Here is a 24,028-nt window from a genome sequence, read left to right on the forward strand (position 1 = left end):
AGTGACATACAAAGAAATGCAAAAGAGAAAGTCACATTAGTATAATTCCAAACTGTTATTCCTGTTATATACAGTTAAGGTTTTATTTAAATTCACATACAATTTTCATTTCTATTTATTCTTGTTCCATGCCATTGTCTATGATTACTGAAAACTGCTTTTCTTAGAATAATTCATTTTACAAACTACTTAGAGGAGTCACCCACAGAAAAACAACTTAATATGGTAATTTTTGAGATCAGATTTAGTTTTATAATGATGGAAACATTATTTGGGTCACAAATATAAATACTTTCAAGATCATTTTTATATTGATCTCTTTAGATAAAATTATTTTTGTTTCCATTATATCCAAATCACTTTAAAGGCAGGGTTGCTTTTTGATAGTCTAAGGTAAGAGATTTTAAAAATGAATTAGGCTTTAAAAATTTAAGACTTTTTGACTGTATCATATGTACACAGAGTCAAGAAACAAAACGGCAACATCTTTTGTCATCATTTTTTGAATAAAGAAATTACAAAACAAAAGAGATAAAGTCAAAATAAACAATCTAAACACTTATTAATTCATCTAAAAATTATTGAATTTTACTGGATTCTTAAATAGATGAGCATAGGTCATATTGTGCATTTATGTAGCTTAATAATGGTAGGAAATGCTGATCCCAAAAGAAAACTGACCAGAAAGATTCCTTCCTTGAAAAATGAATTTCGGAAAAACAAAGGTCTTTCTTCTCAGATTATTTTATTCCATATTGCCTTCTCAATGTTGGCTATTCTGTTAGTTGAGGGGGATTAGATAAGAAGATCATAGAGATCTCCATGATCTGGTTCTGATATTCTATAAACTCACAATTTATTCTGTATCTCAAATACATATTTTCTATAAATGCTGTCCCTAGAAAAGCCATCAGCTGTAAGTGATGTCAATGTTCGTACTTCTTTATTCATGCGTTGGTTTGATACTTTCATTTTGCTGCTTGTGTATACTTTCCACAGAATTAGTGTTTGTTTATCAAAATATATTGTGCTTGACCTTGTGCTATGTGAGCTCTTATTGGCTGTTTGGGAGACTGGATGAATTTAAAGACAAAAAGACACATTCTCCATCCTGAAGGTGTTTCTAAAAATTTTTTTATTGAAATATAGTTGATTTACAATGTTGTGTTAACTTCTGCTGTACAGCAGTGACTCAGATATACACATTCTTTTTTATATTCTTTTCCATTATGGTTTATCCCAATATATTGAATATAGTTCCCTGTGCTATACAATAGAACCTTGTTGTTTATCCATGTTACGTGTAATAGTTTGCATCTGCTAATCCCAAACTCCCTCAAGGTGTTTTTAAATGGCTGGGGTTTTTTTTTTTTGTTGTTGTTGTTGTTTTAACTATGCTCAGAAACAGAAAGAAACAGTTTCAGGGAGCAAGGAATTTTCAGTCAGAAGACCCGGGTTCAAGTCTAGATTTCACTTCTGTGTGATGAAGAGGCAAAAGATGAGGAAGAGGATCAGACTCTTGTGAACCCGGACACGTATACCTCAGATCTCCATTTTCAGGTGAGCAAAGACCGCTATGGAGGGCAGCCGCTTTTCTCAGAGAAGTTCCCCACGCTTTGGTCTGGGGCAAGAAGTCTTATGGAGTGACAAAGGGGAAAGTCTGTTTTGAGGCCAAGGTAACCCAGAATCTCCCAATGAAAGAAGGCTGCACAGAGGTTTCTCTCCTTCGAGTTGGATGGTCTGTTGATTTTTCCCATCCACAGCTTGGTGAGGATGGATTCTCTTACGGTTTCAATGGACGAGGACTCAAGGCAGAGAATGGGCAGTTTGAGGAATTTGGCCAGACTTTTGGGGAGAATGATGTCATTGGCTGCTTTGCTAATTTTGAGGCTGAAGAAGTAGAACTTTCCTTTTCCAAGAATGGAGAAGACCTTGGTATGGCATTCCGTATCAACAAGGAATCCCTGGCTGACCGGCCCCTCCTACCCCATGTCCTCTGCAAAAATTGTGTTGTAGAATTAAATTTTGGTCAGAAGGAGGAGCCCTTCTTCCCACCGCCGGAAGAGTTTGTGTTCATCCATGCCGTGCCTGTGCAGGAGCGCGTGTGCACTGCGGTCCCTCCCAAGACCATAGACGAGTGTGAGGTGATTCTGATGGTGGGATTGCCTGCATCTGGAAAGACCCAGTGGGCACTGAAATACGTAAAAGAAAACCCTGAGAAAAGATACAGTGTCCTGGGAGCTGAGACTGTGCTCAATCAAATGAGGATGAAGGGGCTCGAGGAGCCACAGATGGACCCCAAAAGCCGAGAACTTTTAGTTCAGCAAGCCTCCCAGTGCCTTAGTAAGCTGGTCCAGATTGCTTCCCGGACAAAGAGGAACTTCATTCTTGATCAGTGTAACGTGTACAACTCTGGCCAATGGCGGAAGCTATTGCTGTTCAAGACTTTCTCTCGGAAAGTGGTGGTGGTCGTCCCTGGAAGAAGAGGCTGCAGCTGAGGAAGGAAGTGGAGAGAGACGATGTGCCTGAGTCTATAATGCTGGAGATGAAAGGTGGGCTAAACTCTACAAGTTAGGGGTCCTGTCCTTGGTCCATGCACACCTCACTAGGGCCTCTTAGCACCTGGAGGATTCTCCACATGTAAAGTGTAAATCTGTGGAATAAATTAATGGGTGTGATCACTTGAAGATTAATGAATGAGCAGAGTGAATGGTTAAAAAAAAAAAAAAGTGCCAAGAGATGTTTCTGAGGACACACACAGCTTTTGATGTATACACAGGAGAGATGTGAACTCTTCATTTAGCAACAGAACTTTTGAAAGGTGGAAGCGCTAAGAGATCACGAAAACCAAATGGCTACTCCCAGGGGTACCATTTCTGAGGAGTGAACTTTTCTGAGAAGCTCTTTCTCTCTTCACTCAACAGGGTCAGGAAGATGCATTGGCTCTCTTAGCGTAGTGAGAGAGATGAACAAAGAGAAAACTGATTGTGGGAATAGGGGAGACCACAGACTGTGGGAGAAGTTCACAATTGAAGGGAGGCCACCACTGGCCATGAGATGATCTGAGTCAGTGTGTGGTCACTGAGCCGTGAGAACCAAGGTGACTGTAGTCCTTTCCTAGGGCCGTAACAAAGTACCACAAACTAGGTGACTTGAAACAACAGAAATGTTTTGTCTCACAGTTCTGGGGGCTAGAAATCCAGAATCGAAGTGTTGGCAGGACCATGTTCTATCTGAAGACTGTAGAGAAGGCTCCTTCCTTACCTCCTCCAAACTTCTGGTGGCTCCTGGCAATCCTTGACTTGTAGGTACATCGCTCCACTCTCTGCGTCCGCCTTCACATGGCCTGCTTCTCTGTGTGTCTGTGTCCAAATTTCCCTGAATAAACTGATATTGAGAATGTGGCCCCAAGCCTCACATAGACTTGAAGACAACACTGAATGAATACACATCAGTGATTTATTATTTATCATTGCTGGGCTTAGGTGGAGAGCAGGAAGTCTAAGAAGGGGGAGGACTTTCTGTACCTGTCAGTGCGTCGGGTCTGGTAGGAGTGCATCTCAGGAAGTCCTGCCCCACCTTTCTCCCTTTCCCTCACTTCTCCTTATCTGCCATCATCTTTATCCCAATGCTTTCCTTTGTTCTCCTTCTCCTATGAAATCCCGTGTAATGTCCAGAATAGACGGAAGGCATGCTCAGGATTGGGATGATGGCTAGGGTGGAAGGTGTGTTCCTGTCCAGATTAAGTTTAGGACTTATTGAGAACAGAAATTGCCAATTTTGTCATCATGGTCACAATCTTCTTTTATCAGTTGATAGCCCTACTATCAGCTTCCTTCTGCATTGTGAGGTTATCATAAAGATCATTTAAGATAACTATTTTCTCTGTCAAATGAAGCAGTTGGAAGATTACCCTTTGAAGAAAGTTATAAAAATACTAAATTGGGGGAGACCTTCAAGATGGTGGAGGAGTAAGACGTGGAGATCACCTTCCTCCCCACAAATACATCAGAAATATATCTACATGTGGAACAACTCCTACAGAACACCTATTCCTACAGAACGCTGGCAGAAGACCTCAGACTTCCCAAAAGGCAAGAAACTCCCCCACGTACCTGGGTAGGGCAAAAGAAAAAAGAAAAAACAGAGACAAAACAATAGGGACGAGACCTGCACCAGTGGGAGGGAGCTGTGAAGGAGGAAAAGTTTCCACACACTAGGAAGCCCCTTGACTGGCGGACACAGGGGGTGGCGGAGGGGGGAAGCTTCGGAGCCACGGAGGAGAGCGCAGCCACAGGGGTGCAGAGGGCAAATCGTAGAGATTCCCGCACAGAGGATCGGTGCCGACCAGCACTCACCAGCCCGAGAGGCTTGTCTGCTCACCCGCTGGGGTGGGCGGGGCTGGGAGCTGAGGCTCAGCTTCGGTCGGATCCCAGGGAGAGGACTGGGGTTGGCGGCGTGAACACAGCCTAAAGGGGCTAGTGCGCCACAGCTAACCGGGAGGGAGTCCGGGAAAAAGTCTGGACCTGCCTAAGAGGCAAGAGACCATTGTTTTGGGGTGCCCGAGGAGAGGGGATTCAGAGCACCGCCTAAATGAGCTCCAGAGACGGGCGCGAGCCACGGCTATCAGCGCGGACCCCAGAGACGGGCATGAAACGCTAAGGCTGCTGCTGCCACCACCAAGAAACCTGTGTGCAAGCACAGGTCACTCTCCACACCTCCCCTCCCAGGAGCCTGTGCAGCCCGCCACTGCCAGCGTCCTGTGATCCAGGGACAACTTCCCCGGGAGAACACACGGCGCGCCTCAGGCTACTGCAACGTCACGCCGGCCTCTGCCGCCACAGGCTCGCCCCGCCTTCTCTGTACCCCTCCCTCCCCCAGGCCTGAGTGAGCCAGAGCCCCCGAAGCAGCTGCTCCTTTAACCCCGTCCTGTCTGGGTAAAGAACAGACGCCCTCAGGTGACCTACACGCAGAGGCAGGGCGAAATCCAAAGCTGAACCCCGGGAGCTGTGCGAACAAAGAAGAGAAAGGGAAATTTCTCTCAGGAGCAGCAGATTAAATCTCCACAATCAACTTGATGTACCCTGCATCTGTGGAATACCTGAATAGACAACAAAACATTCCAAAATCGAGGCAGTGGACTTTGTGTGATTTTGTCTGTGTAGCTTTTCTTTTACCATTTGTCCTAGTGTTCTATCTGTCCGTTTTTTTTTTTCTTCTTAGTATAGTTTTTAGCGCTTCTTATCATTGGTGGATTTGTTTTTTGCTTTGGTTGCTCTCTTCTTTCTTTCTTTCTTTTCTTTTTACTTTTTACTTTTTTTATTTTTAATAATTAAAAAAAATTTTTAATAACTTTATTTTCTTTCCTTCCTTTCTTTCTTCCTTCCTTCCTTCTTTCCTTCCTTCCTTCCTTCCTTCCTAGACATGGACAGATAAAATAATTTGTAAGGCTGAAAATTCAGGGGTAGTGATTTGCAATCAAACTTCTAATTGTGGTCTTGGGGACATACGAAGTTTCATCTTTATGGAAGAGGAGCCCAAGTGAGTGAGGTGGCCATATCTTTCAAGTGGTTGTAAGAGGCCACAAATGTAAACAGAAAACCTTTACCTCAAATACAAAATGACATCAGGATCCTAAACTAAGCAGTCCTAACTACAGGGCAAGTCAGCACCTGTTTCACCATGAATGAAAGGGGAACTTCCATCTCTTTGTATTTTTACTGTCTACCCTCCACATTAATGTGGTACGTGTGCCTGCCTTTGCTTAGCTAGCAGTGGAAAACCACTTCCCCTCTCTGTGGCCTTGAAAATGACGACCACATGTTGTTCCAGTCTTTTCTCTCAGTTTTTTTTTCAGGTCTTAACTCATGATTGCCTTCTGGGTTTCCGTGATGGTGAGGGAATGTTTTCAATTGAAACAAGAGTTCCTGCCAAAACGAAAGAACATGAAAACATGATTCTTCATCACATATTTGGTAAATCCCCTGCTCTCCATTTGAAAATCAGAATTTGGGGGTTAAATTACAAGAGCACTTTCAAGTGCTGCTTTTTAAAAAAACTGTCTATCTAAAATCACAGGCAATCTTTGTATGAGCGTGAGTATTAAGACTGTTTAAATGCAATTTATTGAGGAAGACTTTTGAATGGAACCATTTCTTTCTCCATTAAAGAATGTACTGAAATAAACACTGTAATTAAATCATCGTTAAACTATTATTATGAAATGAGCTGATTTCATTAGAGCATTCTAAGTTGTGGTTGCTGGTACACATTTTAAAACAAATTCTTTTTACTAATGATAAGAAAAGATGACTCTCAAGTTCTTACGTGTTAAGAATTCCTTTGATGGTACCAGGAAATTCTAATCTTAGAATAACTTATTTTTTCCATCAGTTCCTTCATTCCTGCTTATCATCAACATGAAAGTCGGCTTGTATTTAACATAATGGAGACATGTGTGCTAATGAAAACTTTAGCTTTCCTCTTTTCAGTCTTATGTATTTTCTTTTTACTAAGGCTTAATCTGTGTTTGAGTAGAGGTGAGTAGCCGATGTAGCCAATGGTAACAATAGCTAACATTTGTCTGGCACTTCCTGTGTATAAGGAATTGTGCTAGGGACTTACATATAATATCTCATACCTTAAATCTTAGAGATAGATCATTTCATTAGCCCATTTTTAATTTATTTTTTTAATTGAAGCATAGTTGATTTATAATGTTGTATTAGTTTCTGATGTACAGCAAAGTGATGCAGCTATACACATTTATATACATATTCTTTTTCATATTCTTTTCCATTATGGTTTATTACAGGATATTGAATATAGTTCCCTGTGCTATTCAGTAGGACCTTGTTGTTTATCTATCTTATATATAGTAGCTTGTATCTGCTAATCCCAAACTCCTCATTTATCCCTCTCCCCGCTTTCCCCTTTGATAACCACAAGTTTGTTTTCTATGTCTGTGAGTCTGTTTCTGTTTCATAAAGAAGTTCATTTGTCTCATATTTTAGACTCCACATATAAGTGATATCATATCATTAGCCCATTTTTAAATTGATGAAGCTGAACCTCAGAGAGATTAAGAAATTTGTCCAAAGTCACATAATTTATGTGCTGACATAAATATAAGGATTGTTATATAGATATCCTTATATTTATTTTAATCCAGACTTTTTGCTTTAAACCTATTAAAAAACAGCACGAAAAGTCCTTTACATTCAATTATAATTTTAAAGAGAGGTGGAAACCAGGTAAAATGGGAAATCTTTGAGTGATAGAACTAAAATTCATAGGCTCAAGCGGCTTCTGTTTGCTTCACCAGATAGGGAACCTAGTCATGGGTGTCAAGAAGGACTCATCTCCATTCTCTGCACTTCAGCCACTCTCTCATAGCTCTGTGACTACGGTTATTATCTTGCCTTCTAGCTGTCTTCTCCAATGAGACTGAGCTCCCCGAGGGCAGGCATGGTGTCTTGAATGTCTTGCATATGACAAGCTGTCCAATTCACATGTATAGAATGAATAGTGAATAAAGAAATGTGCAGGAAGTTAAGGATGCTCAGTTGTCCCTCATAGGAATGTGTACTAAATACAGTCCCCATCTCCCTGTTAAGAAATGAAGAATTACTAAATAAAACCATTGTCTGAGCCTATTACAGTTTTGCATATCTTTGAATCTTGCCTCTGCTACTTATTAACCCCTTGACTTAGAGTAAACTATTAAAGTTTTTAGTACTCAGATCTCTAATCTGCTCTTTGGAGAGCCTATTTTTTGGAATTAAAATGCTGTATTGAGAAAGATGTGATATATGCAGAAGGTATTAAAACTAGATGGTTAGTTATTTTGGCCAGGAGGGAAATAATATTACAATTAGTTAAGGATCATTGTTTTGGAGCACCTGCAAACCTTGTTACTGCCTGATCAGACCTGGGGAAAAATCTACGAAAATATATTTTCTCCTATTTTGGTCAGTTAATGGTGGGCAAGGTTACTGATAGGCCATCCTCTATTGGAGGCAAAATGTGTTTCACACACAACCAGGTAGGTTACCACTTAGTGTCACAGCCAGGTGCATTTGGACAATGGGTTCCACCGGGGCAGTGTTCTCCAAGTTGATCAATGACAGCAGTTTATTAAGATCAACAAATCAGAGTTGCAAATTGTTCTCCCACTGCTTCCCTCCACTACTATTTTCTCTGAGTTATTACCATTTATCACTTTCAGCAAACCAAAAGGAAAAAGAAAGGAAGAAGAAAAAATCAGGAGAGTTTTTAGACTTGTTGATGAAAAATGTGTTACCGATGAGTGAGATGATGTCTCCTTGGAAGTTATCACTGCTTAATAGTCCATCACACTTGCTCAGAACCTTCAAAAGGCTTTTTGGTACTGTCTCAGTGTCTCTCAATCACTCAGCCTGTGGGCTGCCTGTGTTTTTCTATTCCCAAGTGATGATCAGAGAGGGAAGGAAGATAGAAGAGGGAAGACAGGTTCATTAGGAACTGGTAACAGTGCTCTGTGACAAGACATCTAAAAATGGAATGCTGTCCCTGTCATCTTTTTCACTGTGGTGTTTATTTGCTTGAGCTACCAGGGAATGGGAAGTGAGAGTCAGCCTAAAAGTCCAGTGTGGGGCACCAAACCTAAAGTGATTTCCAGTTGGAGGCTGGGTTCAGGCAACAATATCTGTGAAATTGTATGATGAAAGACAGAAACTTTATTGCACGTGGAGTCAGAATATGACGTGTCCAGTCCATTTTTTTCTTTCTAAAAATACATTTGAGATGTGGCTTCATGCTAAGTTCTGTCTTTTTGGCCAACCAAACATGCTGTTGTTTTTACTGACATAGAAGAGAGTAATTGAGCTATCTGGGATTTTGTGCAAATTTTATGAAATTCTACCTTGGCATAAAGATTGCAGTGTTTTGTAATAAAGGCTCCCATATTTCAGCAAGGGAAGACAGATGGTAATTGTCTGTAAAGAGAAAAAAAACACCTTCCATATTTAAGCTCTTACTTGTGCCCAAAAAGTCCTACACAGATAGCGACGCAGAATGAAATTGTCCACCACCACCCCTTCACACATGCCTCCCCAAGACAACTGACCCTGGGGTGAAACCAAGGGTTTAGGATGAAGCAATTTAAAAATGGAAACTTCTTTGTTGATCATCATAGAAAGCATTATAATGAAGCCCAGAGAGGCTGAGCACTCTTGGCTTAATAAGTCCAATGTTATTAGGCCCTAAGAAGTAAGAACAAAGTTAAGTAAATAGAAAGAAAATGAATCTCTCATGCAGACCACATTTATCATTTCAGGGGTAGGGTGTACAGTAGAAAATTAATCCATGGGATTCAACTATGTTGGATTTTAGGAGAGCTCAAGTTGCAGCCCAGGGGAAGAAGCTAATATTGAATATTATCTCCCTCCCCGAGTGTGGCTCCCCTTCCTCAACAGATGCTAAGATCCACACAGAGTCCAATTGGTCTGAGGCCTATTCCCCAAATATATTCTTGTCTTTTAAACTATTTATAAAGTTTACAACAAATATGATGGAAGGGGTGATTTTAACAGACTATGAAGATCTTTATGGCATTTTTAGTTGACTGGTTTTCATCTTGGCTTCATAGCAGTATTTCAAGGAAAGTTGAAGTTGTCTGTGCCCCTGTCTACTGCAGCTGGGGGAAGCTGAGGTGGGAGAGGGGACCCTCTTTCATGGCAAAACCTGACAGAAAAGTCGATAAACTTCCACCCCACACAAAGAAGTACCTAGGGGAGAAGACAAGGAGGTATTTCATCTTCCCCTATATGATGTTATGAAATATGTCCCTCCCCAATTTAAATGCTGAAGTCTTAACCCCCAATACCTGAGAATGTGAACTTATTTGGAAATAGGGTTGTTGCAGGTATAATTAGCTAAGTTGGAATGAAGTCATTTACTGGAATAAGGTGGGGCCCCTAATCCAATAAGACTAATTGTCCTTATAAAAAGTGAAAATTTGGTTACAGACATGCACACAGATTTCTCAGCATATAGAGATGAAGACCGAGATCAGGGTGATGCCGCAGAAGTCCAGGAATGCCAAAGATTCCTACAAACCACGAGAAGTTAGGAGAGAGGCACAGGGCAGATTCTCTTTCACAGCCCTCAGAAGGAACAGACCCTGCCAACACCTTGATTTCCAACCTCTAGCCTCCAGACTGAGAAAGTAAATTTCTGTTGTTCTAAGCCACCCAATTTGTGGTACTTTGTACAGCAGCTTTAGCAAACGAATACAACCTGCCACCAAAGTCTGAATTTCTCCAGGGTTAAGAGATAGCCATCTGCAGGTGAGAGAGGGGACATTGAATAAAACTGTCACAGCCTCACTAGATGAGCCAGAGAGCAGGGTACATGACCTACCCCATTAGTTGAAAGCTTGGCAATACCTGCCACTGAATGGGAAAGGCTTCTCGGTGCTCCTAGGAAAAGCAATTGAAATGCAATCAGACAGGAACAATACTCTGTCTTGTATAGAAATAGATTTATACCTTGCATGTATATAGAGGATGTTAATCTCTTCAGATGACTTCTTGTGCCCAACCTGTCATCCATAGTCCCTGCTTTAGAGACCCCTCATTAGCTTTATGGTGAGCTGAGAAGAGGTTCTAGGGTTATAGGGGTGTTTTATTAATAACACCAACTGTTGTTTCTCAGTCTGATTAAGAATTATAATTTCATTCATTTCAAAAATTAATCCCTGTGATGATGGCAACATTGGAATGAAGTTGTGAATATGAAGAGAAAAGAGCATATTAAGGCTGAGAGGATTATGCAGAACTGAATTCCCATCATATGTGTCTATAAACTGACCTCTTCTCAGTCCTAGTTCAGGCCCACCATCCCCTCGTGCTCACACTCTCAGTAGCCTCTTGACCTCCATCCCCAACCTGCTCTAATCCACCCCTTCCAGCTGTGACAGAGTCTCCTGTCTTAAAGAGATCTGACCAGGCCACTCCTCTCCTTAAATACCCGACTCTCCAGGCCCTCAGCATCTATCCCAACTTAAATTCCAGCTTCATTTCCTTCTCACTCTTACCCAATACCTGTTACACTGTCCTTCATGACATTCCCTGAACAGGCCACGTGTTTTCATGACTCTTCTTTTGTTCAGATCGCTCTTTTCTGAAATGTTCTCTCTCCCATTCTTTTCATTTTTAAATGTTACAATCTCTTCAAATCCAAGTTCAAATATTTTCTATGTGAAGGCTGCTCAAATCATCAGACAGACAAATCTGGGCTTCTATAGGAAACTGCTCATTATGTTAAAATGACATTTATCATCATGCTATCATTTTTCATCATAGACTTATCTGTTTCTTTCCTTGAAAATGAGCTTCTTGAGGATAACATTTGTACCTTGTTTCTCGATGTAAGCCCAGTGCTTAGCAGTGTCTGGTGTGGTGAGGTTGTAGGAGGGTTCATAAATCACTGACCTTGGTTAGTGTGTAAACAGCAGCTCACACAGGAAGAACAAGGAAAAAAGCAGTCAGGTAAGTACCTCTCCTCACGTCTAAGGATGGGCAGACCTACCTGCAGACCTTCACGAAAGTTAGCGTGAAGGAATGTGTACATGGGTTACTTTCAAAGGCAGGAGAGGTCAGTGAGGGAGTGGGTGGGTTTCTAGTTTATTTTCCAGTCCCCTATAACCCTATTTCAAGGCTCAGATAACAAACACTTTAGAAGTTCACCTGGCTTCAGGCATGGCTGAAACAATATATTCAGGGATGTGTCTTCATCTATCTTTCCCTTCTGCTGTCCTTTCTGGCTTTATTCCTCAGCATTTCTTCCAGTGTGGGACATGTCAGGCTCCCCAGAGAAGAGCACCATCTAAAGGTATGCAGAACATAAGCTGTGCAGCCGGCCGTGGCAGTCCTGGTTCCAAGCTTACACTGAACCAGGCGCCTGCTACCACAGACAGAGACTCCTTTTTCCTCAGCGTTCCAGCCGGAGTTCTGCTTGTCACTCTCATGGCCTCTGCTTGTGTCACTCAGCTCGTCCTGACCAGTCACTGTGGCCATGGAGATGCCAGTGCTCTCAGTGGCTCAGCTTGGGTCAGAGGCCCATTCGCAGAGCTGGGCACGGCCCCAATGCCACAGCTGTCAGCAGTGGTCCTAGATGCGAAGCAGGCCACAACAGATGTCCAGTGTAACATATAAACAGCGGAGCACAGTTCAGGCCCATCACAGGAGATGGACAAAGACTGACTCTTCTTCCTGTTCACCCTTTCCTACAATCTGTTTTACCCATCTTTTTTTTTTTTTTTTAAATTATTTATTTATTTATTTTTGGCTGTGTTGGGTCTTCGTTTCTGTGCAAGGGCTTTCTCCAGTTGCGGCAAGCGGGGGCCACTCTTATCGCGGTGTGCGGGCCTCTCACTATCGTGGCCTCTCTTGTTGCGGAGCACAGGCTCCAGACGCACAGGCTCAGTAGTTGTGGCTCACGGGCCTAGTTGCTCCACGGCATGTGGAATCTTCCCAGACCAGGGCTTGAACCCGTGTCCCCTGCATCGGCAGGCAGATTCTCAACCACTGCGCCACCAGAGAAGCCCCCATCTTTTTTCTTGACATTTCAAAGATTTGTAAAACAATTGGTCTTGTTTCTTAAATAACCTTGCAGAGGCCACTTATAGAATGTTGAAGTTGGAATTTTAGAAGTGTCTTATTTACAGTTTGTAATCAGAGATGCTGAATATTCTTTTCCAATATCTGTCAATATGACTTCGGTAAAAATGACACTCATTTATATCCCAAAGGACTTGCTTTTTGTATGAGATTTTGGGAAGGGTGCTCCTTAAGCTCACTTAATTTTATGTAAGCAATTTCTACAATTTTTACTCACGTTTAATTAAGTTATACATTGGGCATCTTCCACAGGCAAGGCCCTGTGCTAAACCAAGTCATACATTCTGGACATTTATTTCTCAAGAGTTTGAGGTATGATTATCTCCAGTTTGCATAACTTGCCCAAGATCATACAGCTAGAAAGTGTCAGAACCCTCATTAGCTCTCAGGTTTATAAAACTCCATGTCCTGTGCTTTTTCCACTACAGCAAACTTTTTTTTTTTTTTTTAATATTTGGACTTTTAAATTCACAGATTTCCACTTCTTGCATTTCTGGATTAGTAAGTCATTTTCTGCTTTGAAAACTGTTTGTTTTACCTCTGGGTTTTCATAAAAAAGAAAAGGAGCCAAGAAATTAAAAAGTGAAAGGAAAGAGAAATTTGTTGTGTATTTCCATTAAACAACACAGGCCAAAGAGGGAAGAGATATGGGAACATATGTATATGTATAACTGATTCACTTTGTTATAAAGCAGAAACTAACACAGCATTGTAAAGCAATTGTACTCCAATAAAGATGTTAAAAAAAAAAAAACCAAAAATAACACAGGCCATTTTTTGTGACATTCCTATGAGATAACGAAAGCAGCTGGTGTAAGACTTGAAATGGAAACTGCATACAGGACTTTCTTGCTGGTACAAGGATAAAAACATAGTGGTCGAGAGAAGGAAATGCAGCCCTGCCAGGGAAAACTATGACTCACGGTTCAGACAATTGCCTCCTAAAACCTGAAGAGAAAATAGTCTCTGTAGAGTCTGGCGAGGGAGCAGATGGGAATTTCCTACTAATCTCCCTAGAGCAAGGGAGAGGAAGTCCTTTTATGAAAGGGTGGGGATGGAAGGGAAACAAACTTCTTGAGGGAAGAGAGCAGCCCCTTCTGCAGAAGGTCCTCATAGGCATTTGGAGCAAAGCCAGGAGCTAGAGCCACTGGGCCATAGAGCTCTTCGTGCTCTCTTTAAACCACAAGATCAGTGCTATGTTGTTGGATAAAAATAACAGTTTGACAGGTAGTAGATGATTACAGGTAGTTGAGAGTATGGTGTCGGGTTCCGAATATGTCTCTGTACTTACCAACTGTGGACTTGGGCAAGTTACTTAACCTTACTGAGCCTTGGTTTTCTTACGTGTAGAAAGAATACAGTAATACTTTCCTCCTAGGGAAGAATCCTCTCAGAAGGATTAAATAAGATGGTATATATTTATAACACGTTTAGCAGAGTCCCTTGCAGAATGTATGTCCTTAAGAAATGTAGCTATTATTGTTGTGTTTGCATTATGCTATTATAGCAGATGTTTGCATCTTAAAGACACAACTTAAATATAGTTACCTTGATGATTCCTCAAAAATTAAATATGGAATTACCATATGATCCAGCAATTCCACTTCTGGTTAAACTCGTGTCTTTATGTAAATTACCCCCATGCCACTTTGCTCCTGAGGTCTAAAAGGTAACTAATGCAACAAATTCAGGTTACCATATTCAATTAGAGATTTAGAAAAAAATACAAATACCTGGGAGTCAAACAGGTATTTGTACACCCGTGTTCAAAGCAGTATTAATCAAAATAACCAAAAGGTGGAAGCAACTCAGATGTCCATCAGTGGAGGAATGGATAAACAAAATGTGGTATATACATACAATGGAATATTGTTCATCCATAAAAAGGAAGGAAATTTTGACACATGCTACAACATGGCTGAAACTTGAAGACAGTATACTAAGTGAAATAAGTCAGTCACAAATGAATAAATACTGTATGAGTCCACTTATATGAGGTACCTAGAGTAGTCAAATTCATAGAGACAGAAAATAGAATGGTGAAAAAAAAAGAAAATAGAATGGTGATTACCAGGGGTAGGAGTAGGGAGAAATGGGGAACTAGTGTTTAATGGGTACAGAGTTTCAGTTGGAGAAGATAACAAAGCTCTGGAGTTGAATTGTGGTGATGGTTGCCCAACTATGTGAATGTACTACTGCTACAAAAATGTACACTTAGAAATGGTTAAAATGGTAAATTTTATACTATTTATAAAGTGCTCTGGGCTTTTTTTTTCAGAGTTTTAGCATGAGAGGATATTGACCAACTTCTTGGGCAACCTTTTAAAATATGAAAGACTATTGCAGTGTGACATAAAAGCCTCTTACAATCTAACTGTTGACAATGTTGAACTTAGACTGTAAGATAATTTTTCCTTTCTGAGGGCCTATTGATTTAATCTTATCTTGGACTCTTATTAAGAGATCTTAAGCCATCAAACAAAGTATGTTGATTCTGACAAAGGGACACATGATGCCTTGGCTCCATTTTACTTTTTATTTGTTTTCTTATATATTTTTAAGAACTTAATGAAGCGTAACTGAAGCATCCAATAAACTGCATATTTAAAGTGAACACTTTGATTGGTTTTGACATATATGTACACTCCTGAAACCATCGACAACAACACAGAGAATATATCCATGTCCCCCCAAAAGTTTCCTCATGTCCCTTTGTAGTTTCTCTCTCCATCTCGTTCCTCACTCCCACCACCCCCATCCTCAGGTAACCATTGATCTGCTTTCTGTCATTATAAACTAGTTGTCCCTTCTAGAATTTTGTATGAATGGGACAATACAGAATGTACTCCTTTTTTTGGTCTGTCTTCTTATACTCAGCATAATTTCGAGATTTATCCATGCCATTGTGTTTATCAAGGATTCATCCCTTTTTATTGCTAAATAGTATTCCATTATCTGGATATACTACAATCATTTTTTAATCATTCATTTGTGATGGGCATTTGAGTTGTTTCTAATTTGGGTATATTACAAGTAAAGCTCCTACAAACATTCATATACAAGTCTATGCATAGAAACATGCTTTCCTTTCTCTTGGGTAAATAACTGAGCGGAATGGCTGGGTCGTATGGTAGGTGTATGTTTACCTTTTTTAGAAACTGCAGAATGATTTTCCAAAGTGACTGTACAGTGTTTATTTCCACAAGCAGTGTATGAGAGTTTCAGTTGTTCTACATCCTTACCCATTATTGATAGGGTCAGTCTTTAGCCATTCTGGTAAGTATGCAGTGGTGTCTCATTGTGGCTTTAATTTGCATTTCCTTAATGCCTAATGATGTTGATCATCTTTTCCTGTCCTATTAGCCATCTGTGTATCTTCTTTGGTGAAATGTATTCAAGTCTTTTACTGGGTCGTTTTACCATTTTTGAGTTTTGAGAGTTCTTTATGCACAGTTGTTAAGTCCTTTATCATATATGTGACTTACAAATATATTCTCCCAGTCTGTAACAGGTCTTTTAATTTTCTTAAGAAGGTCTTTTGAAGGGAACTCCATTTTTTTCTTATTCCTAGGCTAATTGTTGGGGGATATAATTTAAATAATGCATTTTGAGTTTCCTAAGAACACCCTACACAGGGAATTATAAAGTAAAGCAAAAATTTTGAAACAGAATGCCAACTGAAACCAAATTTACTGATTTGGTGATAATTGTTTGATGGGAACAAGTTTTTGGAGTACTATCCATCAAGTCAATTAACAAATTAAGTGATTAACGTAGTCCTGCTAAATTAAGAGTACATTTCTGTGCTGGCAATTCTAGTCCAATCTCAGAGTCTGATTGTTTTAAACTAACTATTCTAAGAGATTTTAGACAATTAAACTGATATTTATAAAGCAACAATTAACGTTGAGAAAAAAAGGATAAATTCATAAAACAATTTCTTTTTCAGGCTCAATAAGCATCGGTACAACAGATTTAGAGAAAATGTTTGCAATTAGCAAGACCTGGTTCTGGGTGCCCTTCACCTTCCGACTCCACTACCAGCTGTTGACTCTCTGTCTCATAACTAGACTAGTCGACCCAGAAGTCCGTATCAGTGAGGGCATTGCCTTCTCTGCTGGACAGACCTCAAGTGTGTCACATACAGAATTGGACCAGCATGGCTGCTGGACATCCCTCAGGAAGGGTAGTGGCTATGGTAGGTCCTCATGTAATCAAATAGGCTCCTGTGTAATTAAAAACCATTTCACATTCATTATCTGATCTAAACCACACACAAGCACACAAAAAAAAAACCTATGAAGAAGGCTTGCATGTTTCCAGGTACTGATTTACTATTCATCTATCTCTTTGGTACAGTATTCATTCAAATATATCACCCATTTTTATTGGGTTATTTTCTTATTGTTGAGTTTTGAGAGTATTTTTAAATATATTCTAGACACAAGTCCTTTATCAGATATGTGATTTGTAAATAGTTTCTCCCAGACTGTGGCATGTTCTTTTCATTTTCTTTAGAGCATTTTATAAACAAGTTCCTTCATCAGATATATCTCAGGACCTAAAACTGCCTAATGACACCCAAAATTCCTAAATACCAGCTTTGTTAAGTGCGAGAAATACCATACAAATGTACACTATTACCCTGTATCTACATGTCCATATGGTTAGGCAATAGTTACGTAATATTTATGTTAACCAAGATGTTCGCCAGGACCTTCAAACTGCTTAAGAGTAGATAAAACTGCTCGACCCCCTAATCCATGTCCTCTCCACGATTTCCTTGGGAGGTAGTTGGGTGGAGGTGGGAAGTGGCTCTGTTGTCATGGCTCTGCCTTCTGTCCCCACTGATGTGGTTCACGTATGGACGTCTAGCCACTGTCTGCTTGTTTCCCCATATCATTTCAACCCTGGACACGCTATGATTTCTGCACACATGGGGACTTTGTGTGGGTAGCCACCTCTACTGAAGGTTTGAAGAAGACGGAGGACAGGATTTCATCACATCAGTGCACATAGTTTCAAGTTGCCTGTGAGACATCCTTGTTCTTAAAAGTCCTTTGTTTGCCCTCATCAGAAATTTTTCACTGCTGCCTTATTCCAGGGAGCATCAGAGCTCCAAGACCATCGGCTGTGTTTCTCTCTCTTTCCTCCTTAAAAACAGACACACAAAAACATGCTATTGATGTTGTGCTGTCTTTTGTGTTGCCATTCCCACAACCTCAAGATCTCACCTTGTATCTCAAGAGGCCCATTTGATATTTTTCTAAACAAGTGCTTTCCTAGGGAGGTATTCTGGTGCCAGCTCAAATAATCACTTCACTCCTCATATGTAGCTATCTATGAAGATATGCTGCCTTATATGTGGCATAGTTGTTCAACATATGCAAATACTCAAACATGCGGTTTTAGGTTAACCTCTGTCATTCTTATTAGAATTAATATTAATTGTCATTTATCCTATACCATGATGAACATACTTTTGATATTCTGGATGGACCAGAATGCTCAGCAGTGGCACAGTTATTCACAATTCTGCAGAAGAAGCCTCTCCTCTGTCCTCTGGTCCCCTGGACACACACAGAGGAGGCCTTTCCAGGGCTGCCCCAGCCTCTCACTTTCTCGGCCAGTTTAGCTGTTCGGCCCGGGTGAACTTCTTTTTTAATTTTTAAATTTTTTTACTTTTTATTTTTTTTAACATCTTTATTGGAGTATAATTGCTTTACAATGGTGTGTTAGTTTCTGCTGTATAACAAAGTGAATCAGCTCTACATACACATATATCCCCATATCTCCTCCCTCTTGCATCTAACTCCCACCCTCCCTCTCCCACCCCTCTAGGTGGTCACAAAGCACCGAGCTGATCTCCCTGTGCTATGCGGCTGCTTCCCACTAGCTATTTTACATTTGGTAGTATATATATGTCAATGCTACTCTCTCACTTCGTCCCAGCTTATCCTTCCCCCTCCCAGTGTCCTCAAGTCCATTCTCTACGTCTGCGTCTTTATTCCTGTCCTGCCCCTAGGTTCATTAGAACAATTTTTTTTTTTAGATTCCATATATACGTGTTAGCGTACGGTATTTGTTTGTCTCCTTCTGACTTACTTCACTCTGTATGACAGACTCTAGGTCCATTCACCTCACTACAAATAACTCAATTTCGTTTCTTTTTATGGCTGAGTAATATTCCATTGTATATATGTGCCACATCTTCTTTATCCATTCATCTGTCGATGGACACTTAGGTGGCTTCCATGTCCTGGCTATTGTAAATAGAGCTGCCATGAACATTGTGGTGCATGACTCTTTGAATTATGGTTTTCTCAGGGTATATGTCCAGAAGTGGGATTGCTGGGATGTATGGTAGTTCTATTTTTAGTTTTTTAAGGAACCTCCATACTGTTCTCCATAGTGGCTGTATCAGTTTACATTCCCACCAACAGTGCAAGAGGGTTCCCTTTTCTCCACACCCTCTCCAGCATTTATTGTGTGTAGATTTTTTGATGATGGCCATTCTGACTGGTGTGAGGTGATACCTCATTGTGGTTTTGATTTGCATTTCTCTAATGATTAGTGATGTTGAGCATCCTTTCATGTGTTTGTTGGCAATCTGTATATCTTTGGAGAAATGTCTATTTAGGTCTTCTGCCCAGTTTTGGATTGGGTTGTTTGTTCTTTTGATATTGAGCTGCATGAGCTGCTTGTATATTTTGGAGATTAATCCTTTGTCAATTGCTTCATTTGCAAATATTTTCTCCCATTCTGAGGGTTGTCTTTTCGTCTTGTTTATGGTTTCCTTTGCTGTGCAAAAGCTTTTAAGTTTCATTAGGCCCCATTTGTTTATTTTTGTTTTTATTTCCCTTTCTCTAGGAGGTGGGTCAAAAAGGATCTTGCTGTGATTTATGTCATAGAGTGTTCTGCCTATGTTTTCCTCTAAGAGTTTTATAGTGTCTGGCCTTACATTTAGGTCTCTGATCCATCTTGAGTTTATTTTTGTGTAAGGTGTTAGGAAGTGTTCTAACTTCATTCTTTTACATGTAGCTGTCCAGTTTTCCCAGCACCACTTATTGAAGAGGGTATCTTTTCTCCATTGTATATTCTTGCCTCCTTTATCAAAGATAAGGTGACCATATGTGCGTGGGTTTATCTCTGGGTTTTCTATCCTGTTGATAGGATAGAAAACCCAAATATATCCATTGATCTATATTTCTGTTTTTGTGTCAGTACCACACTGTCTTGATTACTGTACCTTTGTAGTATAGTCTGAAGTCAGGGAGCCTGATTCCTCCAGCCCCATTTTTCTTTCTCAAGATTGCTTTGGCTATTTGGGGTCTTTTGTGTTTCCATACAAATTGTGAAATTTTTTGTTCTAGTTCTGTGAAAAATGCCATTGGTAGTTTGATAGGGATTGCACTGAATCTGTAAATTGCTTTGAGTAGTATAGTCATTTTCACAATGGAGACCGGGCAAACTTCTTTAGCATCCTCTTGGCTGCTCTAGGCATGCCTTTCACTCTGCATTTTGATGTAGTGATCTTGTTTTTGACTCCTAGGCAAAAGGAAGCACAGCTGTGGAAGGGATTTTGGCAGAACTGGGGTGTGGAGTCTCAGACTGTGAGGAGTTGGGGAGAGAGGGAAAGTTATCATTTTACAGGACTTTGCCTGGCTTGGGAGGACAACAGCAGCAGACCCACCAGCATGGCACTTCTCTGTCCCACAGCTGGTGTTTTACCCAACTTGAGTCAGAAGGGGGAGCCCCGAGTTCATTGTCTGCACGATAGTGTCTGCTCTGAAACTTTTGACTAACATTTCTTCTCAAAGCTGAATCCCTTAAAGGGAACACAGACTTCTGTGCTGCTCTAGGAGAAAACTCTTAGATACAAATAATGTTGTATGTGATTCTTCCCTTTGTAATTCTTTTTTAACCTCCACTCACTAGCTATATGAGTGGGGGCAGTTACTAAACCCCTTGGAGACTTAGTTTTCTGTAAAAAGCAATAATGGAATTGTGCCTACCTGAGGGGTGCTTGTGAAGAGGACTAAATCCAGTTACATAGGTAGGAGCTCAGCTCAGTGCCTGGATGGTAGCTGCTAATGACAGGAACAATCAAAAATTCAGATTCCCAAAGGGTTCACTACAAAGACAGAAACCCAGCCACACTGGCCAGGTTCCAAAGAGCTCCTAGGGAAAATTTATTTTCTCAGGGTAAGCCCTGGAGTAAGTGAGTGCCCCCTCTCTCCCACCTGAATTTCCCTTTCTCCCATGCTTCCTGGTTTTTCACTTGGCCTAAAACAACTTAATCTGCTGCACCTGTCTTGGATTTGACTTTAGAGAGTATGTAGCTTCAGAGATGCAGAGCGGCGGAAAAAACAGATAGGATAGTCCTGGAATTCTGTATGAACAGGGAAGGGGGAACCAGGAGCAGACTTGCTTTTCTGAAAAAAAAAATGGGGAGAAAACCTAGCCAGACAGCAGGGGTATCAGGCAGAGTTCTTTCTCCCTCTGGTGTCTGTACCCTGGAAGCCGACAGAGACCCCAGCTCTCCTAAGACACCCATACATCTTGGCTGTACCATGAAGAGTAAAATAAAGGGACTGCTACTTAACAGTGTCACAGAAGTGCCGGGGACTTCTCACTCTTAGGCTTGGCCAGAGGAGGGGGATGGGCACGTAAATATTTTAAAATCCTGTGGGGCATGGGGAGGGAAGCAGAGCATCCCACAGATAATAGGGATGAGTTTAGGACAAACACAAGAGCCGAAATATTCCCCTGGTTACCGTGACAGCCAGTCAAATTCTAACTTTAGGGCCAAAGAGCCTGGGGTACTGTGTAGAAGCAGTAGGCACCCCTGCTTCTAGTTTCACAGTCACTTACTTGGCTCTCCCATTTTAATTCTGTAGAGGCTCAGGCCACATTTCTTCACCTAAAATCCCATCCCCTTATCATCTTTTACCTTGTATATTCCACGTGGCTTCCTTGTATTTCAAATTCCTTAAAGGCAGGGCTCCGAAATTCTACTATTCTGCAGGCTCATTTTACAAAGAACATCTCCTAGGTGCTCTGCAATTTTTAATATGATGGTTACATAAATCAAATTGAAATGAAAGCTGCCATGTTGACTTTTGTTTCATAAAAAGTTTATTTCCCATGGTAAAAGTTTAAATAAATAAATAATGTATAAATTAATTTTAAAAAAGCTTAAAGTCTTTAACTGTCCTTTCAAATCCAGTGCATTGCCCGTCAGTTACTTAAAGAACCTCTGCTGGTTGAAGAGCCTGACATCATTGGAAGCATTGTCCGTTCCCAGAGCCACAGGGGGGAGATCTTCAATTGTGGAGGTAATCTGTAAGGCGGTTAAGGAAGGAAAAGTTCCTGAGGATTTCCACTCGCACTACTGTCCAGGCACAGTTGCTGTACTCCTTGGACTTCAGGTACTGCACGATCTGCAAGTAATATTTCTTCAGGTGAAGAATGGTCATGTATACCCCGGTGAAATTTTCCTTCTCCATTATTTCCTCCAGGATTGTCTCCAGACGATCCATCTGCCCATAGACTTCCACAAGGAGGTTCTCAGTGATGGTCTCAGTCCAGCCGGTGCTAGAGAAATTTCTTCTGAGAATACCAAAGATCTGCTGGAGCATCTCATAGATGACCAATACAGCGTCTTCCTTCTGGAACTGCTGTGGTTGCTTAATCTCCTCAGGGACCTCGAAGTCCATCCTGTCCTCGAGGCAATGTTGAGGCGTTCCAGGTAACTGCCACAGGAGTTTCTGACATGCCAAATTGCTGCTCCTTTGTTGGAATCGAAGCAATCTGTAGCTCATGGAAAGAGCTGTGGTGGAGAAACACAACAGGAGAGCAATTTGGAGGATGCACCTGTGGGTCATGATGAAAACAGGAACAGCGTTACCTGGTCTACTACTAGATGCTGAAGCCAAGTCTTCAAGAGTTTGCAGTGTGAATGTCCTTTCTCCATGAGTGTGGACTACTTATACAGGACGGCCCTCCACTCTTTCTGTTGGAGAGGAATTTCCCACTTTCAGTTCTCCCTTTCAGTTTTCCTATGTCACTTAACTTATTAGTTGTCTCTAAAATTCTTTTTCTTTAAGCTCCTTGTTATTTTCTTTTATATATATTAGGGGGGAAAATATATACAAACAGTGAGGATTTCTAATGTTTTGTAAAGTTTCAGTGAATTGCTAAATGCTAAAGAAAAAAATAAGCCAAATCATTTTGAACTTGACTATTACAGGGTTCTTTCATTTGGAAAGGATTTTCTTTTTCTTTTTGCATATTTTGAGATTTGGGAGGCGGTCTTTGTAAGAGAGTTTTCTCTTTCCTAAGAATTAGGTTTAATTCCCAATACACTATTACAAATCAATAAATACATGCAGTTTACTATTTTTAAAAAGACACCTATTTTTCTTCTATCTAAAATAGAATGATGTCAGACTAAGTTGATCTGAATTTTATTTGTAGGGCCTTAACCATAAGCAGCGAGACATCACATAACTTTTTCAGCCTTAATTTATTGCTTTATCTGGCAATCTCAGCTATCCAGAATATAACTGAAAACTAGAAATTAAGTAATATCTCTAAGCAGGCAAAATGAATGTTACATGGGCCATGCATAAAAGTCCATGGTTCCTCTTTAGGGGGCCTTTGTGACCATTATTGAGGGCCAATGTATTTTTTGTACATACTTCTAATAATCTAAATGTCTGATTTTCTATTTGCATGCAAATATATACCTCATATTAAAAGGAGGTCCAGAAGGAAAATAGAGGAAAACAATCAAGTAATCAGGGGATTTTACTATTGAGACAAGTTGTTCTAGCTCAATATTTCTGAGACCATTTTTGAATTCGAGTTTAGTAAGTGATTTTGATAAGAGAGGACTCAGTAAAAAGAATCAAATTATGATTTTTTTGTCCTGCTTATATAGACAGGGAGATGTAGAGTACATTTTTAAAGATTTCAAGACAAAAATAAGTTATAATAATTATGATATTTAAAGTAATAACTTCCAGTTTTCAGGAAACCTTGCATTATCTTTCAGCCTGAATTTACTAAATCCACACTGTGGGCAACTGTAGCATGAGCTGCTGCAGATTGTAATCCTCACTCTCATGGATCATACAGTTAAGCAGCGGACAAGAACATTTATCAAAGAAATACACAAAACTAAAAATGCAATGGTAACAAGTGTTACAGAGGAGGGGTAAGTGATATTGTGGGTACCTATGATATAAGGGGACCTATGATATAAGGACATAATGTAGTAGAAGAAATCAGAGAAGACTGCCCTGAGGTAATGACACTGGAGCTAAAATCAGAAGGAAGGTCACATGGGACTGCATGTGCAA

The 24,028-nt window shown here is 40.5% G+C and overlaps 2 protein-coding genes across 2 annotated transcripts; one reads left to right on the plus strand and one right to left on the minus strand.

Annotated features, from left to right (window-relative positions):
* The first annotated feature begins 889 nt into the window (after positions 1–889).
* LOC137770954 (heterogeneous nuclear ribonucleoprotein U-like protein 2) lies at positions 890–12,197 on the plus strand. Its single transcript, XM_068553993.1, is given in 6 exon segments — positions 890–916; positions 1,468–1,633; positions 1,636–2,472; positions 2,475–2,552; positions 2,925–2,956; positions 11,820–12,197. Coding segments are annotated over 6 exon segments (1,518 nt in total).
* A 9,791-nt stretch (positions 12,198–21,988) lies between these two features.
* Positions 21,989–22,549, minus strand: IFNB1 (interferon beta 1). The gene has a single exon (XM_068553213.1). The coding sequence runs from the start codon at positions 22,547–22,549 to the stop codon at positions 21,989–21,991; it is 561 nt and encodes a 186-aa protein (XP_068409314.1).
* Between the last annotated feature and the right edge of the window lie 1,479 nt (positions 22,550–24,028).

This window comes from Eschrichtius robustus, chromosome 10 (genome assembly GCF_028021215.1).
Source record: "Eschrichtius robustus isolate mEscRob2 chromosome 10, mEscRob2.pri, whole genome shotgun sequence".
NCBI lineage: Eukaryota > Metazoa > Chordata > Mammalia > Artiodactyla > Eschrichtiidae > Eschrichtius > Eschrichtius robustus.

What these genes read in the sequence shown, in the direction of transcription:
- IFNB1 (XM_068553213.1), bottom strand. Translation starts at nt 22,549, where the DNA reads ATGACCCACAGGTGCATCCTCCAAATTGCTCTCCTGTTGTGTTTCTCC.